At 35.7% G+C, this 18864-nt stretch overlaps 1 protein-coding gene across 1 annotated transcript in view; it reads left to right on the top strand.

The window, feature by feature from the left end:
* LOC114359919 (uncharacterized) overlaps window positions 1-18864 on the top strand; it is a 70159-nt gene that overhangs the window by 26270 nt on the left and 25025 nt on the right. The window contains exons 2-5 of the mRNA XM_028314470.1: window positions 3786-4169; window positions 12817-12953; window positions 14691-14891; window positions 18258-18494. Of these exons, the coding sequence (XP_028170271.1) occupies window positions 3860-4169; window positions 12817-12953; window positions 14691-14891; window positions 18258-18494 (885 nt within the window). The 5' untranslated portion in view covers window positions 3786-3859. The remainder of the gene's footprint in view (window positions 1-3785; window positions 4170-12816; window positions 12954-14690; window positions 14892-18257; window positions 18495-18864) is intronic.

The raw sequence follows: 18864 nt of genomic DNA, 5'->3' as shown, positions 1-18864 counted from the left end.
TTGACCATAACTATAACAATAACCGGTGTTTTTTGCATAGAGATTGACAGATTCTTGACGTTTGTCAAAGTTAAAGTAAGATGGTGCAACCCAGCCTAAATGTATTTATGATAGGCGATAAAACAAATTATGTATGGCTCTCTTTTGAGAACAGATTTATATTACCTAAAGTAACTTCAGAGTAAAATCTATGTTGCCTAAAATATTCCAATAAATTTTCTCTCTGCATGTGCCAAAAATACTATAATCAGCATTAACGAATGTTAAAGCTACTCCAATTGCTTTAGGGATGGGCGTTAATGCATCGCTATAAAAAACAACCATCACAACGTCCACTGAGCCATTGGTTCGTCTACACCAGTTAATGATACTTTCTTCCATATCAGCCCAATCATCGGTATTCCAGTTGAAATTTCTGGGTACTATGTTGTATTCTGTATTTGGGCCACCAAGGCCAAAGCCAATCAAAGTACCAGAAACATAAGCGAGAGAAGTATTGGCCATCTGTTTTGCAAGTTTGGTTTCCATTGACCGAGAAATCGTCGTATTGTTTAAAATATAATTTACGTTACTTTTTGTGATGTGAGCTCTAATTACGCCGGGTACCATCTGTCCATTGACTTTAACCATAGAGTATTTATTCACAGGATTATAAAGTTCATTCACCTGGACAACTTGAATAAACTCATTTATTTCTACGTTTTCTATAGCTTCGGCTATTTCAGTGACGTAATGATCACCTATTTCAAAGGATGTGTATGACAATAATTGATCAAAATCAGAATTTATTTCCACAAAATTGTCTTCTGTGCTCATCACTCCAATTTCAAATTTATCAGATAGGACCGGTATTCTGGGCAATGCAGCACTTTTAGGGTGCATTTCTTTCTTTTTATTTTGATCTATAAAATGACACCAAACATGTATGCCTCTGGCCTTACCTTGTGGCTGACCGATCACTGAAACACTTCGACGAGTATATTTACTACAGTAGTCCCACTTGCTGTAATCTGTTTTCGTGTAACACCATTCATACGAGAAGTTGTCATCGTAAGGACCGCAGTTGCTCACGCAATATACTTCAGATCCTCTGCCTTGAGTAGTTTTATATATTGGTGCGGGCTGGTTTTGCGTTCTGCAGTTTCTAATTCTTCCCTGCCAGTTTATTATGCACTGCTTGGTCTCATGTTTACAGCTTGTCAGACATTGTTGACCGGTATCATCTCTTAGTGACTCCTTGGCATATACAGGCGATATGTCTTGGCTAGCAACTAGCTGGGTGAACACAACCGTAGCTACCACCAGCGGGATCCACATTATAGAAATATTAAGTGAACAATGATGCCAGTATAATGTGATTTGCTGCTTATATACTATTTTGCATCGTTATCTGAAATACTGGAGAATCCCTATAGTTGTTATTTGTTTTAATTCAAAGTGATATATCAAGGAAACTTTATTAGTTTATTCAGTTGAAAACATTTTGTTATCATTAAAATTCGTACCTATTGCTTGCTAGCTTGCATTGCTTTATATAAATTATTGCCAGTATGTTCTTCTGATGCATGTTATTGTTTATGCTTCTTATAGCAATTTAATAGTATCAGGCGTTCCTTTGCGGAAATCCATAATTAGATAATAAAGATAAAATTACTTATCTTATAATTTCCACTTAGTGACGCCGGCACAAGTACCCAACCACAGTACCCGCTCGTACTGACTGTATTAAAGTACAAGCAAATGCAAAATGTGGGAGGGCGGACGATGCTTTTTTCTTTCTTCTAAATCCGTTCAGTAGTTTCTCCGTAAAAGAGTAAAAAAAATATAGTAACAAACATTCATCCATCCATTTTGCTGTGAGCAACAGCAAAATTCGAATTGTATAAAAAATTAGATGCAGGTAAAAAACTTCCGCGTTGTATACAAAAAATCACAAAAGTGAAATATGTTACGATAATACGGTGTACCTATAGAAGTACTCGTATTTATTTCAAAGATATTGATTTCACAATAAACCGAATTCCTTCCTATCGTAAAATCGTTGAATAGGTTTCCGAAAACCTTTCGCACATAGGCTCACGGCTGTCAAACTATTCCGATGGTTTAACATTTTACCGTATTATCTGCATCGCTCATATAGAATTGCAAATTTAAACCCTTTGTAAGCGCTCTGCATTTGGAAACACAAATTCGCTTTTACGGGCATTTGCATGTTGCTGTGTTCCAGTGGTGACTTCCGCAACTACCTACCGTGCTATTTTGGGTTATCACTATCGATCTTTATTGGGCGTACGGTTATCAAAAAGCAATTATTTGGTATTAATGATATCTGGGGGAAACCGTACTGGTAAATGTAGGGGTGAGAGGTTACGAGTTACGAGTCACTGAAAACGTGTTAAATCTCTTTGATGTACAGTATCATGTACCGTTAATTTTCTGGTAAGAAGCACAACCTAAACTCTCTTAAACTCCGCAATCAACAAATAATATAAGTGATGTTTTTTTTAATAAATGATTAATGTTGACGGATATATTGCTTAATTTCTTTTATCTCATGTCTATCTACGAAGTAGGTATAGATACTGATATTTTTCTCATAAAATTTTTAATTATTGTCAAATTAATAGTCTTCTGGTATAAAAAGAATCTAATATTTGAATAGATCCAGATCCTTGATTTTTTATTGAAACAAAACTGATTTATACAAAATGGCGTAACTTGGAAGCGTATCTAATAATGTTCTACGAGGAAAATAAACAACACCAATTTAGTTTGCGTTAAAGTTCAACAACAAATCCAAACTGTACTATAAATATTGATAATCCTATTACATTGGAAAGAAGGAACGCAAACAACGGCTAAAAGGAGAAACCCAGCTACAAATGGCTGCAGAGGCAAGTGCGAAATTAGAATCGACCCTCAGTAAGTAGGGTAATACATTCCACCCTTCCGACATGTGTGGAGAACGTAAATCTTGGTGCACACCTGTAGTAGGCCAGATTGGCTAGATAAAGAAATTTAATATACGCTCTCGATGCATAAAACTGATTTACGATTTACGGGAGTGTGCACTTGGATTTATTTAGAGACTAGCTTTCCGCCCGCGGCTTCGCCCGCGTGGAATTTTGTCTGTCACAGAAAAACTTTATCGCGCGCGTCCCTGTTTCAAAAACCGGGATAAAAACTATCCTATGTTCTTTCCCGGGACTCAAACTATCTCTATGCCAAATTTCATCAAAATCGGTTGCGAGGTTTAAGCGGGAAAGCGTAACAGACAGACAGACAGACAGACAGAGTTACTTTCGCATTTATAATATTAGTTGGGATATTAGTTGGGATTGGGATTGGAAACAGGGATGGGTGATAGAACGCTGAAAGTTCAATAAGCTGAATATTAGTCTTTCACTTCTTTTTTTTCTGAACTGGATTTAGGTAGAATTGGGATTTGAAAATTTTAACTTATTTTAAGTAGGGCAATGGATACTTCTATAGTTTTCTGGAAAGTTTTAGTTAATGTTATCAACTTGTACCTATTCAACTGTGACTATAACAGTACTTAATCAAATACAAATCTTTTTGAATAAAAAAAAAATACAAAATTCCTTTAACACTTTTTAGAATTTCTTATCAAACGAACTTTTGACACAGATGATAAAATCACATTTGTCTTGTTAGGATGATAAAACTATAAACAAATACTGTAAAAGCAATATTTTCCTGAAGTCATTATACTGTTATTACTTATTACCTACAAGTACGAATTAACACGTTTCTCATTGTTGCAGGTATCAAGGAGATGGTGTCGCGACAAAATGTTGTGACGAAGATTGTGCCTACATGAAAAGGGGTGTTCGCGAAAATGTGTTTGTTAAAGAATTTCGAAGATGTAACAAGAAATAAAACCTTTCTGTTTATAATAGTGCTGTTGTCGCTAAAGCTTTGTAGACCGCAGGATTTGAACGAAGAGTTTTCGAACGAGGATAGTGTTGAGCCCGCGGATTTGAGTATGGTGTCAGTGAAAAAAGTGAAGTTTCCAAGGGATGTGGCTACGGGACCTTGTAGACTTAGCGAACTGCTGTGCGACACGGGCCAGTGTATATCGCTGGACAAGTACTGTAATGGTGAGGACGACTGCGGGGACAAGAGTGACGAGCCCAAGTCTTGCACGCGTAAGTATTTCAACTCTATTCTTTTTATCAGTGTCCTTTATACTCTCTTTTAGATATCGGTTGCCAGATACTTAGACTGCATACTATCTGTTGGTCTCGTCGAAAAATTTCAGTAGGTTTTTCATAATTGTTAAATATCCTTATAAAATTTACAAACATTCAATTCCATCCAGAATCAATAAATATTTTTATAATAGCTACTCACATTAGTATCCAGTTATTTAATAGTTAGTTAATAGTTTGATTAAGGCCTATCTCGAAATAAAAATAGAAAACTAGCATGAGAAGTATATTTTTCTGGCAAACACTCAAAAATACTCTCTACGACAAAACTTTTTAAATTAATGGTATGTTGTTTGTGGAGTGTCTCTTTCAATAAATATCATCATCATTATAATCTCATCCAAAGGACGTCCACTGCTGAACATAGGCCTCCCTTTGATGCTTTCCATGTTGCCCAGTTGGTAGCGGCCTGCGTCCAGCGCCTTCCTGCTACCTTTACGATGTCGTCGATCCACCTTGTGGGTGGACGTTTAACGCTGCGTTTTCCTACAAAAGAATAAAGTTAAAAGTTTCCTAAATATGTATAGTTACAATAAACAAATTATTTTGATACACTTTCTAAACACATTCAATGTATACAGAATGTTGTAAACATGGTAGTTATTCATGAGACAAAGATATTCATACAATAAAATGTTCCTTAGCTAACATAGGCGTTTGAATATCCCTCTTAATCCCTTAGTAAGCCCAACGTTGTGAGGGGACAGGAAGCTTAATCATGTCCGTCAAGGACTCCTTTAAGTCATTGAAGCGCATTTTAATATATCCCCCTTTTCGGTTTGCTGACATCTGTCACAAAAGAAAAGGTATAAAGGGTCTGCGTCTTTAGGGCTGTGAAATGAGCGGTATGTATAGTAGTTCGAGTTTTAAAACTGGCAGATTGTCTGATCTTTTATTGGATAGCATGAAGAATGAAGTTATCTGTCAGTCTTAAAAAGAGTATATTACAGACTTATAATTATTGTGACAATTAAGTTTAGAGGTTGAAAACCTCCATATTATGATGCACCTCGTGACATTCGCCGAATAGTGGCAAAGCTTTCTTAATTCTAATCGTTTTTAATTATGCTTTTGGCACAGTTGATGTGACGACTCTCGAGTAATAAACCAGACCAGAATGGCTCTCTGGACTTAATAATCTTCTTAGGGCCGAAATTGATAAATATCTGTGTAATAACAATTGGGAAAGCAATTTGCTTGCAAGCGAGCAGCAATAGAGATGTTTAAGTTTAAGCAAGAGTTTTAATTAGTCCGTCGGTTAACTTATCACGTATTTTTCACTTTTTTAAACTAATGAAAATTTAACCCTTATTCAAATGCGAGCTGGTATACATTTTTTTTGCAAAGTTGAAGTGGATTTAGGGTAATTGTGGGTCACTTATTTCATATTTTTGATCAAAATTTATAAAAAAATAGGGGAAGGGGTAGTTTTTTGGGTGGTAAATAATTTACCATTATCCATTCATGACTACAAATTATTAAATGTTGGTGGTAAAATAGTTACCATTGTCCGTTTTGGTTTATTTTTGGTTCTTGACTAGTGACTTCCTCTAGGTTCTACCTATATTTTATTAAATATTTTGGGAATGAAATAAATTTATTATTTTTATAAAACAATATATTTATTAACATTAGTTATTATGCTTACAATTATTATGCTTGCCTTGAGTCTGACACTAACAATTCACTAATTACGTAAAGTCAAATAGTTACGTAAATAGTTATCAAAATAACTTAAAATTTCTCCAAATATTTATTTAGTTTTATTTGTTCACATACAAAAAACAACAGTTTTTTTATATATCAACAAACTTTTGTCAAGACGGGATCGGACAATGGTAAACTATTTACCACTTCTTTAAAATGTCTAAATTATATGAATAAATCAATTGCAGATGCTGCCTATAAGTGAGATTATACAATAAATCTTATAGTTTAGGAATTTGAATCGAAAAAACACTTATCAGAATTTTCGTTGAACAAAGTTTCAAAAATACCAAAAATGCGCGCTAAAAACATGAAATTTTTCACACCAAAACCGTTTGGTTGACTTTGACATTACCTGACAGTGACAAATGACGTTGAAAAGTAGTAATATGGCATAGATAAGTTAAAAAATATATTTAAAAATATAAATAAGTGACCACGATATCTTTAAGTATTACCATATCGAAAATTAGGATCCTTTTTTAAAAGTAAACCAAGTGGTAATATATCTACCTTTGTTTGAATAAGGGTTAAAGAGATAAAGCGCGCCAAAGTTCAAAAGAAAAGGCCCGTGGAGTCAAAGCGTGCTTAAAAGCGTAACACTTTGTGACGTCACGCGGTACTTTAACGTATCATAACTTCGTAACTACTTGTTTGTTTGAGAAATAAAAATTTACGTGTCCAATATTTTTTGATATTGTAATTGATAGACTAAAAGTTATTATAAGAAACTAGCCTATTGCAGGTTTGTTTGAGGCAGTCGGTTTTTACATGCTCTAAAAATTTGAGACTTGTTGTTGTTCGAAAAATTACCGATAAAAATCCGTCTTATATTGCAAAAATGTACCTACTGGCCTCACGTCACTCAAGCAAACTCTTACAGCACTCGATACTTTAATGGGCGTAAGTTGAAGCGTCGCATGGCAGCCGAGTGGCTGCGTCAGCGGTGGACTTGGCTTCTCCCGCTTTTATGTAATATTCATCCCCAGAGTTATGCGGGGCCCCGGCCAAAACATATTATACTCCATGTTTATGGATTTACGTAATACAGAGGGGAACTATCGCTTTGCGGGTGGATTTGACCGGCTCGTTAGGATGGGTTTAAAGCGCACTCGTTATTTGTATGCGTATTGAGGGACTTTTGAAGGCTTAGCAAAGGCTAAAAATTTCATTCAGTAAGGTTTTTATGAAATATATTTGTCGCAATAAGTATTTAAATGAAAATGGTAGGTATTGACCGACTAAAAATATCCAGGTGACTATTTGGTTAAAAATTGTAATTTAACTCATTTTCGTTACAAAATTTTTCTTGGTGTGATTATCATGATCGGGAATTGACCTTTATTATCGACTTGCAAAAGATTATTATTTCTATTATCCTTTTAAGAGTAGGTAGGTAAGGTATTTTTGCATGTTTGTTTTTCTCTAATTAAGTACCTGTAACTAGAACCCTCTTACTTAGGAATATTTCTTTTTCTGACCTGTGAAGAAAAAAATACCCATTCTTAGTCTCCAGTTCATAAATAGAACCCAATCCCTTAGCCCTTTACATTCAGCTAGTAACAGATTTTCGTATCATAAAACAAACAAGACCCTCAGAATTCAAGGAACTACTCCACGAAACTGCCAAGTGCCTAACTGGAGCTTTCATTCATTCCTTACAACGTCCAAGTGGATGCGTCTAACCGTCAACAAACAGTTTACTGGAGGGCCTCCTAAGCATTCTCCGAACAAAAACAGGCTTTAATTCAGACTTGGCATTTACTTCAGCTATACTAGGGCTGGGAGTGACTTACCTTGTTTGTCGATATGTTACGGTATAAGAATCTGAACACAGACTAATACTTTTTAATCACTTTTAGCTGTAATAATACTGTCGAAGATATCGCTTTTTCTTTCATTGTGTGGGTTAACAACTTTGGTGTCTAAATTTATAAAGCTGTATCGAAAAGCCGCCGATGAAGCAGCAAATTTATGGAGTGGAGGCCACGTACCGAAAAGTTCAGCGTAGGATGTCCACCCACAAGGTGGACCGACGACCTCATAAAGGTAGCAGGATGCAGGCCGCTACCAACCGGCCACTGTAGGAATCATTGGGGGGCTTATTATGTTCAGCAGTGGACGTTCTATGGCTGAAATAATGATGATGATGACGAATTCAATCATGAACTTCCTACTTTCTTAAATTTCTTATTATATTTAACATCAATCTCCATTGTGCATAAATCTATCTTTACCGATGTATAATATCGATATTGTCACCTCACTAAAGCCGTACTATTTCGGTGTCCATAAATACGTTTTACGCTAGAAATGCCCGGAACGATAATTGTCTTACACAAAAGACCAAGGATGTGCCACAAAGGGGACAGAAAGAACTAGATCACTCTGTGCCTACAATTTCTTTGGAACATAAAACATTGAGTTCCATTAACTCTCAGGAAACAGATTTTTGATTATATGTGTTGTATATCTGTGACGTCATGGTGTCAAATATCAGTGTATTGAAAATCAAAGTACTTAAAAAGTGATGTAGATAGACTAACGCCCGTATTCATAAACATTACTATGAGGTCTCACAGTGCTCGTGGACGCATAGGGTGACATACGAACCAACCACAGAGCTCTATTCAACGCTATGCGTTCGAAATGCTGCTTCACTTAGGCAAGCATAGTTTGTGAATACGGGCGTAAGGCTCAACTCATAACAGTAAAACAAAAATTCGTAAAAAATGAACAGGAGTAATTAATTTTCTTGATTTCCTCGTTAAAAATTAAAGATTAATATTCTTTTGTGTCGGTTTCAAATTTGACCTATATTCAAAAGCCCGTTTCAGGTCCGACAGAACTTCACATATCGGAAATTATATACGGCACTTAAAGATTCAAGTGAACAATTAACATTTCTTAATTACGGTGAAACGAGCTTTCCTTAATCGCACCACGTAGGTGGTTGTTAACCCGAAATATGACTTCAATTAACAAAAAAACCCACGAGCCATTTAATAAGGTGTTAAGTCTACCGTGGCGGCGTTCACAAAATGGACGGCAGCTTGTCACGAATTTACACGTGAGGATAATGTGTTAACTCAAAAAATTGCCTTTTTGAGATTTTGCGTTTGTTTTACTTCTATTCCTTTATTTTTTTTTAAATGCATGACTTACATAAATGTTGTTATATCAGTCAAAAAGCTAGACTTTACATTTTTCTACTAATGTTATGATTAGTAAGTAGATTTATGCCGTAAGGCTTTAATTTCGTAATTTGTTTATGTGACTTTAGAGTCTAGTCCACACAAAAAAAAATAGTTAAAAAAGCACGTTGTTGTTTCATGAAACGCTTCATATTGACAAAAATTAATTAAATTATGCACAGTTTCCCGTCACCCACGCGTCCATACCTCAAACTGTTTTCGAGATCTCAAGCGTTGTTATTTGCAAAAAATTTTGGCCCATCCTGTATAAATGTAAAATATTTTAAAGAATTTTCTATTTGAAACAGTGTTAATTTAAGCATGGCCTTCGAAGCTAAATATTCATCCGATTTTAACCTTTCGCAAATAGCTCTCGTTGTTATCGGCTGGCAAATAAATTCTTTGGACGATCCTATTTCAAAGAAATTCAAATATACCAATCTTTTATCAAAACTGATATTTGGGAAACCTAGATAACACAGAAATCGTTGGAAATTATTATTTCGAAATAACTAATAGTGAGTTATTTGTGTAGAAAAGAAACAATTTGTGACATGATATTGAACTACCTAATAATTGACTGTTTTGAAGAATCATCAGCCTAAGGGCAGTCAACATGGATACGATAAGGCACTGTTTTTCCTGTTTTTGTAACATTCAAGAACGAACTGAATACAATGCATAGGTTACATGCACTATTGTAATATACATCATGCCTAACTCAGATCTATAAATAAGTAACCCTACCTATGTAATGTAGGTAATACCTAACTAAGTTATTGTTGCACTATGTTAAAGGATTTGCTGCAGTATTAAATAAAATATTGTATTAACAATTTTCTGCCTTTTCTTTTCCTAATCTAACATAATATTTCGGAATCATAAAGACTAAGTTCATCCGCTGAAACTATCTAAGTAATATTTTTGGATAAACATCGCCAAAAGCACGCAAATCATAATTAATCCCTCAGATCAATGGATCACCATAGATCACGCAAGATATATAATTTGGCATTACAATACATCACTAAGGCCTTATGCAATCACTAATAGATTACTGGATAGAGCCAGATAATCCTGCTCGTCAGCGGTTGTCATTGGTAAATGTGGTTTAGGTGTTACATTACGTTACGACGCGATGAGGCGTCGTGTCGCTCATCTTTATTTGTTTTTATTAATCATCATCATCATAATCATCTCAGCCATAGGACGTCCACTGCTGAACATAGGCCTCCTCCAATGCTTTCCATGTCGCCCGGTTGGTAGCGGCCTGCGTCCAGCAGCGCCTTCCTGCTACATTTTTGATGTCGTCGGTCCACCTTGTGCGTGGACATCCCACGTCCCTGCCCATTGCCACTTCAGCTTGCTAAGTGTTTTTATTAATTTTTGGAAAATAATCAATTTTTATAAATTCAAACAAAGTAAGGCTGAGTTGCACCACCATATTTTAACCGTAACAATGGCAAGAACCGGTTAATATAATACCTACAGACTATTATATCGTTTCATGTAGACTCTTATCAAATGCTTATAGGGTATTACCTTATTTTGAGCTCCAGAATACTTATCTAGCTTGAATTTTCGCCAATTTCTAAAAACACTTAGAAGGTTGTTTAGAATGAAGTGAAGTGGTACTTAACTTCTGCATAATTATTGGATATATTTTTTTAAATCTACACGCCAATATCAATGTTCTTTAGTTATTCACAACATCTAACAAGGAAGAAAATGTTATGTAATAGTATTTCTTTTAATTTTATCTTCAATTAATTGAATAAGTTATATTGTAGTGTCCATATAAACGTAGGTAAAACAAAACCGGAGAATGAACCAACCATAATAGTGTCAGTATTAACGATGATATCATTTACAAGATTACTGGACAGAGGACATGGCTGCGGTTGACGATGTACTAAAATGAAGGTTTACATTCAACTACTTAGACAGCGCCATCTCCCTCAACTGTATTTACTTATAAAAAATCATTTATATTATGTTGGTAATTCGTAACGATTGTCCAGCAATTTTAAAGTTGTAATAAATATTACAACAGCTGCCACTTCTAAGAATATTATTTTTACCTTACACAAAATTCTTAATTGGTGACCAGGGGCCGGAAGATGTAGGTACCTAGTGTGAGTAGGCCTCCTACTAGGTGGACCGACGATCTGGTGAAGGTCGCAGGAACTACCTGGATGCGGGCAGCGCAGTACGGGTTGTTATGGAAATTCTTGTGGGAAGCCTTTGTCCAGAAATGAGCGTCATTTGGCTGAAACGAACGAACGAAAGAACATAAAATTATTCGTTAATATTATAGACCATAAGCCTGGTAAGGTTTGATAATCACAAAAGCTAAGTCGATTTAATCTGATGACTTAACAAATCCATTTGAATAAGTTCGGGTAAATTCGTAAAATGGCGGTCAGTCTAATTTACATATCTTGCTCAAAAATTGGGAAATTCCGCAAATGCAAGAACTTTTGTCTCCGCCCGACTTGGGAGGAACAATTCCTCAGTTCGCAGGAAACTTTGGCGGGTCCTAACAGCGTCCTCACTAAGATGTCTCAATTACATTCGCTTAAGCAAATACTTTTGTTCGCGCCGTTTGCGATGTCGTTTTTCCAGTCTTTTGTTTTTGATTTCAATTCTATTGTTTTAATTACTTAGCTTTCTTTAGGAGTGGAATTTGTTGGGTAAAAGTAATGGGAGATTTCCTTATGAAAATCCGGCACGTAAAAGCAAGAAAATGTTAAAGGATGCATACTTACCAAGTTAGATGACCATTGGATGTTATGAAAGGAAAACAAAATCTGTGCAACTATACATGTAACATTATAAACAGAAAAGACACAACTATGAATTTATCATAAGCTAGCAGACATGTGACGTGTCGTTCCCGTGAAGTTAAAGTTTCGTCTTTCGGAGATGCATAATATTTATAAGTATTTTAACTATGAGACTGGTATCTTAGGGAGTTTCCCATGCCATAGTAACACGGTGTTTATTGGTCAAACATACGTTTTGTGTATAATATCGAGGATATAAAAGGTAAGAATAGTGAAAGAAAATACAGACGAACAATACCGTTTTGGGGTCTAAACAGAGCTGAACACTCGTCTTGTGCCTTGTAATGTGCTGACAGGGCAGACAAAAGGCATTTTTTTAAAAAGCCTGTAGAAATATGGCCGATCCCCCATTGTGTTCGCCGCTTTATTCGGATCTTTTTACTTCTCATTTCCTTATTTCAGTGTTGAAAGGATTAACAATAGTACAGGTACCGTGAGGGTATTTATCATGACTGGCACAATTTAGGATGGTTTTGTTTTTGTTTAATTTCTCTTTGGAAAAGTTCGGGGTGGAAAAACGACTAACGAATTTATCTCTGGAATGTGTTTTTACTTTTTAACGCTAGGTTATTTTGGCATTTGATAAATGTTGTTACACGTATCTTCTAAAGACATTTTTACTGTCAGTAGTCAGTAAAGTTTATGAAGCCCTCGCTTATAAAAATAATTCTAGGTGAGGATATTCTTCCAATAATTTCGAAAAGATTTAGTCACGGAACTATTCAATTATATTTTTATAAATTATAGGTTTAATTTGATAAAACTAATTATAACTCTAACACGAATACTTTATGATTTGTATTTATGTACAGTATTTGATAAAACATTTTGTTCTAGCGTGCAACAGGACGTACCTGGGCGACGTAGGGCGAACCTACGAGTTGGAGGTCCGAAGACCAAGGGAGGACCATCTGCCTTTTGTATGCCACCTGAACTTCACCGCCACGGGAGGGAACTATGGTGACATCATACAGGTGAGAAAAAACAACCTTGTTTAAATGGCAATGCCAGATTTTGTATGGAAGGTGGCGTCTTTTTTTTTTCGCGCGGCCATCGACCAAACTTTGTTTTTTGATTACAAAATAGTGTAATAAACCAAACTTACTATGCCATGTATACCTCTAAACTCAGTCTGAACTGAGTTACGAGCATTAGAAGTTTGATGATTTTCATACAAGATTTGCTTTTTGTGCGCAAGTTTTGTAAGAAATTGCAACAAAATATTGCGCTATTTTTTTATTGCGCTGATTCTGCTCCATACTGATGTCTGGAGCCTTTAATGGATGGTATTGATTGTTTACACATACAATCTCACTATTTTGTTGCAATTTCTTACAAAACTTTGCGCGCAAAAAGCAAATCTAGTATGAAAATCATCAAACTTCTAATGCTCGTAACTCAGTTCAGACTGAGTTTAGAGGTATACATGTCATAGTAAGTTTGGTTTATTACACTATTTTGTAATCAAAAAACAAAGTTTGGTCGATGGCCGCGCGAAAAAAAAAGACGCCAATTTCCGGCATTGTCTTTTCTGAAACGCTTGTGTTTATTGTCATGGTTGATAGTGAGCTCTGTGTACTTTGCCTGTGGTTAATTTTATGGAGCACCTAGTTGGCACTCTGTAATATTGTATTGTACCTCTTTTATGTACAGAAAATATTATTGCATCCTATTATTCTATAAACATAGGTTAATTACTTTTACACTTTTTTACTTGTTCTATAAATTAATCAAAAATGTTATCTACAAATTATGTTTGTCATTGAATAGCTGTTTTAATATTTAATGAAAACCGTCTTAACATTTTTATGAATTTATTGTGTGTATAAGACACGGGCCGTTGCATACCATGCCTTTATCGAAAATATTGTACATAATATCTAATTCTAAATTACCCTTCCAATACCTCTTATTACTTTTAAAAACTATTAAATATTGCCGCAACTGAAGAATCCTAAAAGAGTGTGTATTTACAGCATCCTTTTGAACACAACATTACAAAACAGTAATAATATCGAGGACTACGTCGTTAAAAATCCTCGCTTGGTTGCATGTAGGTACTGTAAACTACATTGATATCAACTATTCATAGTTCCACTGTCTTAGGAACAAAGGCTTACTTGTTTTCTGGAACTGACTTTATTCTAGCCCTTTGTGTATTTAATTTTATGTAGAAAAGGTTTATTTTTGTTTAGAATAGGTTGACCTATGTTCTAGGTTTTAAGTAGAGTCGAGTCGAGTCTCTCTAGTTGTCTTAGGTGAATCACGATACAAAAATATCAAGTACTTTGTGTAATAGTGGCCTACGTATTCGCGTGTCATAACGACACGTGTCATACGTTACGTGAAGTATTGGTCGCATTACGTCGCAACGCGTCGCATCGTTTCAAGTTGCGTTCCATTATTCACCTAGGACAACGGGTGAGTCGATAGAGATATACGCCCGTATTCACAAACATTACTATGAGGTCGCACAGTGCGCGTGGACGCACAGGGTCACACAAGAACCAATAACAGAGCTCTATTCAACGCTGTGCGTTCGATTTGCTGCTTCACTTAAGCAAGCATCGTTTGTGAATACGGCTGTACGAGCGTTACGTGCAAACTTAGAAATTTATACAAGAGGTTTACAGTTTACAAGATTTTTGAGTCAGAAAAAAGTCATATTATAGGTCCACTTATGCTTTTCCTAAATATAGTTTTTGTTTCAGTTAACATTCGACACGTTCACCGTAGGGAAGTTCGTGTCATTCACCTCGGACGGGTGTCCGGATGGTCACATGACTATCGTAGAGCGGAGTCCGTCACCCCCCATGGGTCAATGGTGTGGATCAGCTTGGGGGTACACTGTGTACTTTAGCGAGTCCGACTCTATAAATATGACGCTAAGGTTGGACAGGCTGAGTCAACAGGTGAGTGTTTTTAAATAAAGTTCATTGATCAGTATGAGAGTGATGGGTTCAGACTTCATATGTATAATAAGATAGTTTCCTAAAAAACAACTTTTACTCCAGCGGTTAACTTATCAAAAAATATTAGACACGTATTTTTTATTATTCAGTCAAACGAAATTATGATTCGTTGAAGTTCCACGTGACGGCACAAAGTGCTACACTTTTAAGCACGCCTTGATGTCACGGGCCTTTTCTTTTCATCTTTGGCGCGCTTTATGTCTTTCAATTTTCATCAGTTTAAAAAAGTGAAAAATACTTGTCGAGTATTTTTTGATAAGTTAACCGACGGACTAATTCAAACTCTTGCCATTTTACCCAGGTAACATCTCTATTGCCTGTCTCTATCACGTGTCAGTGTCAGGCCCCCGTTGATGTTGCTTGCTGCTTAAATACCTTTTTCTTCAACTGAAATACGCCCACTGCTAAATAAAGACTTTCCTCAAGATCCCATCCAATTTTGGTTCCCCCAGTTACTTACTCTTTTTGCGCTGTCCGTATTTAGGCGTTTTAGTCATTTATTTGATAAATACTACTCAAAAAGTTATTAAATGAAAAACACATAATACTTCCGCGTTTGTTGGATAACTCGACCCTATAAGAACTATAAGTATTAGCTCGGATACCTAATCCGATCTATCTATTTCATTATTGCACAGAAAGTATACTCAAAGTCAACATTTATTTAAACATTGATACAAAAGTCGGTATAGGTCCAATTACTTATTGATACAAGAAGCTCCAAAGTGACTCATAATTACGTGTGCTTTCAACTCCGGGAACTATTATTTCGTATTGACTCACGCCGATACAATCCACGGCATATTTCCATTTACTGACATAGGTACGTGTAATCACGTGACATCGATTTCTTCCACAATACACTTTGAAACGACTAAAGGTGAGTATAGACTATAGCATTTTTAATGTAACGTTCTAACTAATGGTACACCACAATAACTTCCTAAAGAATGGTGAAAGGGTGATACTGATACTAGAACATTTCATAGACCGAATCGTTGTTCTGGTACAAGTTAATGCTTCTAGTCCACACTCACCTTTATGTTTCATAATTTCATTATCAAATATTAGCTGCGAATAGAATTTCATTTGAAAATAATAATCAAGGCTCATTATACTGGGATGGGAGAGGGTATAATTTAAACGTCTCTATTTATAAAGGAAGTTTAATTTATTGTGCTCCCTAAGGCCAGGTAAAATATACACCGTAATTATACGTGTTTTCTGTACAGTCAGCACATCGGAGAATTTCTGTTGCAAATTGGCTCCTATTTATTGCAAACTAGCTGACCCGGCGAACTTTGTTCCGCCTTAATGGCAATAAATAACGGGATAAAAAGTATCCTATGTCCTTCTCCTGGCTCTAAACTACCTCCCTGACAATTTTCAGCTAAATCAGTTCAGCCGTTCTTGAGTTATAAGTGGAGTAACTAACACGACTTTCTTTTATATAATAGATGTATAAAGTACCTACTACAGGGTTTAACATGATTGGAAAATCCTATTTGTCAGGAGTACCTACCAGCCATCTCCTACAAAATATTCCTGATTAAAATACATATTTGGTTTATACGCCATCCCTTCGAAGTTTCATTTTCAAAAAATCAAATTGAAGCAAGTATAATAAAGTAATAAGTTGGGCATTGAATGACATTAGAGACTTTAAACTAATACGAAGAAGAAAAGATTTATATTTGGCAGCACGACTTACGCCCGTATCATTATAAAAGCCTCACGTACTAACGCCGATCTGTTAACGCACACACTTGTTAACACGCCCCGACATGTTTAATTACAAGTTTTTGCACGCACCAAAGTTAATCTGTATAAATGAACAACCATATTTATCTTCATTAAGAGTCACTTACTAAGCATCCCTTTGTTTCACTGACGTGGTGTAACTAACTACATGTTTTCGACTGTGACTTGACTAATATTTCACATCACCCCGGTTTTAACGGTTCGGTAAGTTTCCTTTATCTACTGCTGGCAGGCGTATTATGTGCACCAAGGGGTGAACTTTCGATCAATTAATTAGACGACGATTACCGACGCCCTCCAGGGAGGTTCAGGATAGGCCTTACCTCACAATTACAATAATGGACGCTATTAGAAGCTAATTCAGTAATTTAATAAACGGAAATCGAGTAGCGGCGCGAGATTTTTGCGTTCAGGGAAATATGGCTCGTTAGAGGTACGTCAATCAATGTCGTGGTTTTGTTGTAGAAAGTTGCCTACTGCGATGAGTTTAGTTCAGATAGGCCATTATGTGTCTCATGGGAGCTGTGTTATTCTGAAGATGAAACAAGTGAAGGTTATTTTGAGCCTTAATCTCTATTAGATAAAGATGATTTAAAAGTGTAGATAAGACTTCTCATCTTTGCATCTTTCATAGCCAAATCGTGGATCTACGAGTAAATAAGTAAATCTATTTCTTTGCGGTCTGCTGGTTACCAAAATGTTTCTTTGGCTAAAACCTGCGGTTTCATTTCTCTTACTGTGATTGCGGTTGGATTATAAACCACACTTTTGACTAGTTTTTCAGTTCTTTTGTGTTTAATATAATTAATTATTGTTAAAATAATTTATTGTTTTGCATTCTGTCACTTTGGCAACGTTACTGTTTTCCAACATTCTTTGCATGTCGTGGCAACCTTTAATTAAGGCAACACCTTAGCTTAATTTATTTATAAGGATACTATGAATGTATGGTGTATGTTTTGTTGGTTGTCCTTAAATAAATAAATAAATAAATAAATAAATAAAATAAATTAATTTTCGAGTTAAAAATAATAATGTTATTTTCATGTTTCTCTGTCGTTATTTTATAACAATGTTCCAATTAAACACAGCTTTTGACAATAAATATCGCTTATTGTTACAGCCTGTTCATAAACCATTGTCATGAGCATACGCTGTACAAACGATTTACTTCGGCAATTTATGAAATTGGGTAACAATATAACTGTTCTAAAATGTTTTGCAGATTTTAGGACAAGGCTTAGTATTTTTTGCTGTCATTATTTTTTTTAATAACATTAGTAAGTACCTACAAAGATTTATAAAGTACCTACACGATAAAAAAGTTTAGTAGGTTTAAATAGCAGCCCAAGATTACGCTCGTAAGATTAATTAAACTTTATTAACTTCAGTTACATGTAAGCGTAAAGTTTTCCCGTATTGTTACCTATACCTACACTCAGACAGAATTCTTACCTTTCCTTAACCGTTTGTAATAAAGTTCATTTCTTCATATAACTGTACGTGTACTGTACGTCATAAAACAGTTGACAACTCTGGTTTTAGGGTGTTGGATACAATTTCGACTTCAAGTTGGCGTACAAGTTCCTAAGACGGAGCGAGGCGCGGTTGCGGTATGGTAACGCGACTGTGGGAGCCTGGAGAGGGGAGAGGGTGCCGGGGACGTATTGTGACCGCATACTGAGTGACTGCGATCTCAGAGCTTGCCGTATCCAATCGCCCAACTTTCCTGGAGTGTACCCGAGGAACGCGACTTGCACATACCGCATCGAGCACACTAAGGTAAGAGAAATGAAGACTAGGCAGTATACATTTTGTTTTCTTTGAAATGAAAATGATAAATCATTAGAGGTACAGTTGCTGGTGGAGATAAAAGTGGAAATTGCTCCACCGACAAAAGCAAAAGCATAAACGCCATACAAAGGGCATAACATAAAAACAAATAAAAATTCTTGGCAATTTTTTTCATGTCATTTTGAGGATACTATAAATTTCATGAAAAACAACTGGATGGACATTGCGTTAATATGAGGTGCTATCACAAAATTCATTTTTATGCACCATGCGTAATAAAATGTTATAAGTCTTGGAAGGACCACTAGTAATATTGAAAGAATACTTTGTAATAAAATTAAAATTCAGTACTATAAGT

This window comes from Ostrinia furnacalis, unplaced genomic scaffold (genome assembly GCF_004193835.3).
Source record: "Ostrinia furnacalis isolate ACB-3 unplaced genomic scaffold, ASM419383v2 OfSCF4694, whole genome shotgun sequence".
Lineage (NCBI taxonomy): Eukaryota > Metazoa > Arthropoda > Insecta > Lepidoptera > Crambidae > Ostrinia > Ostrinia furnacalis.
Note: the sequence above shows the minus strand (reverse complement) of the source record. Positions and strands in the feature narration are given on the sequence as shown.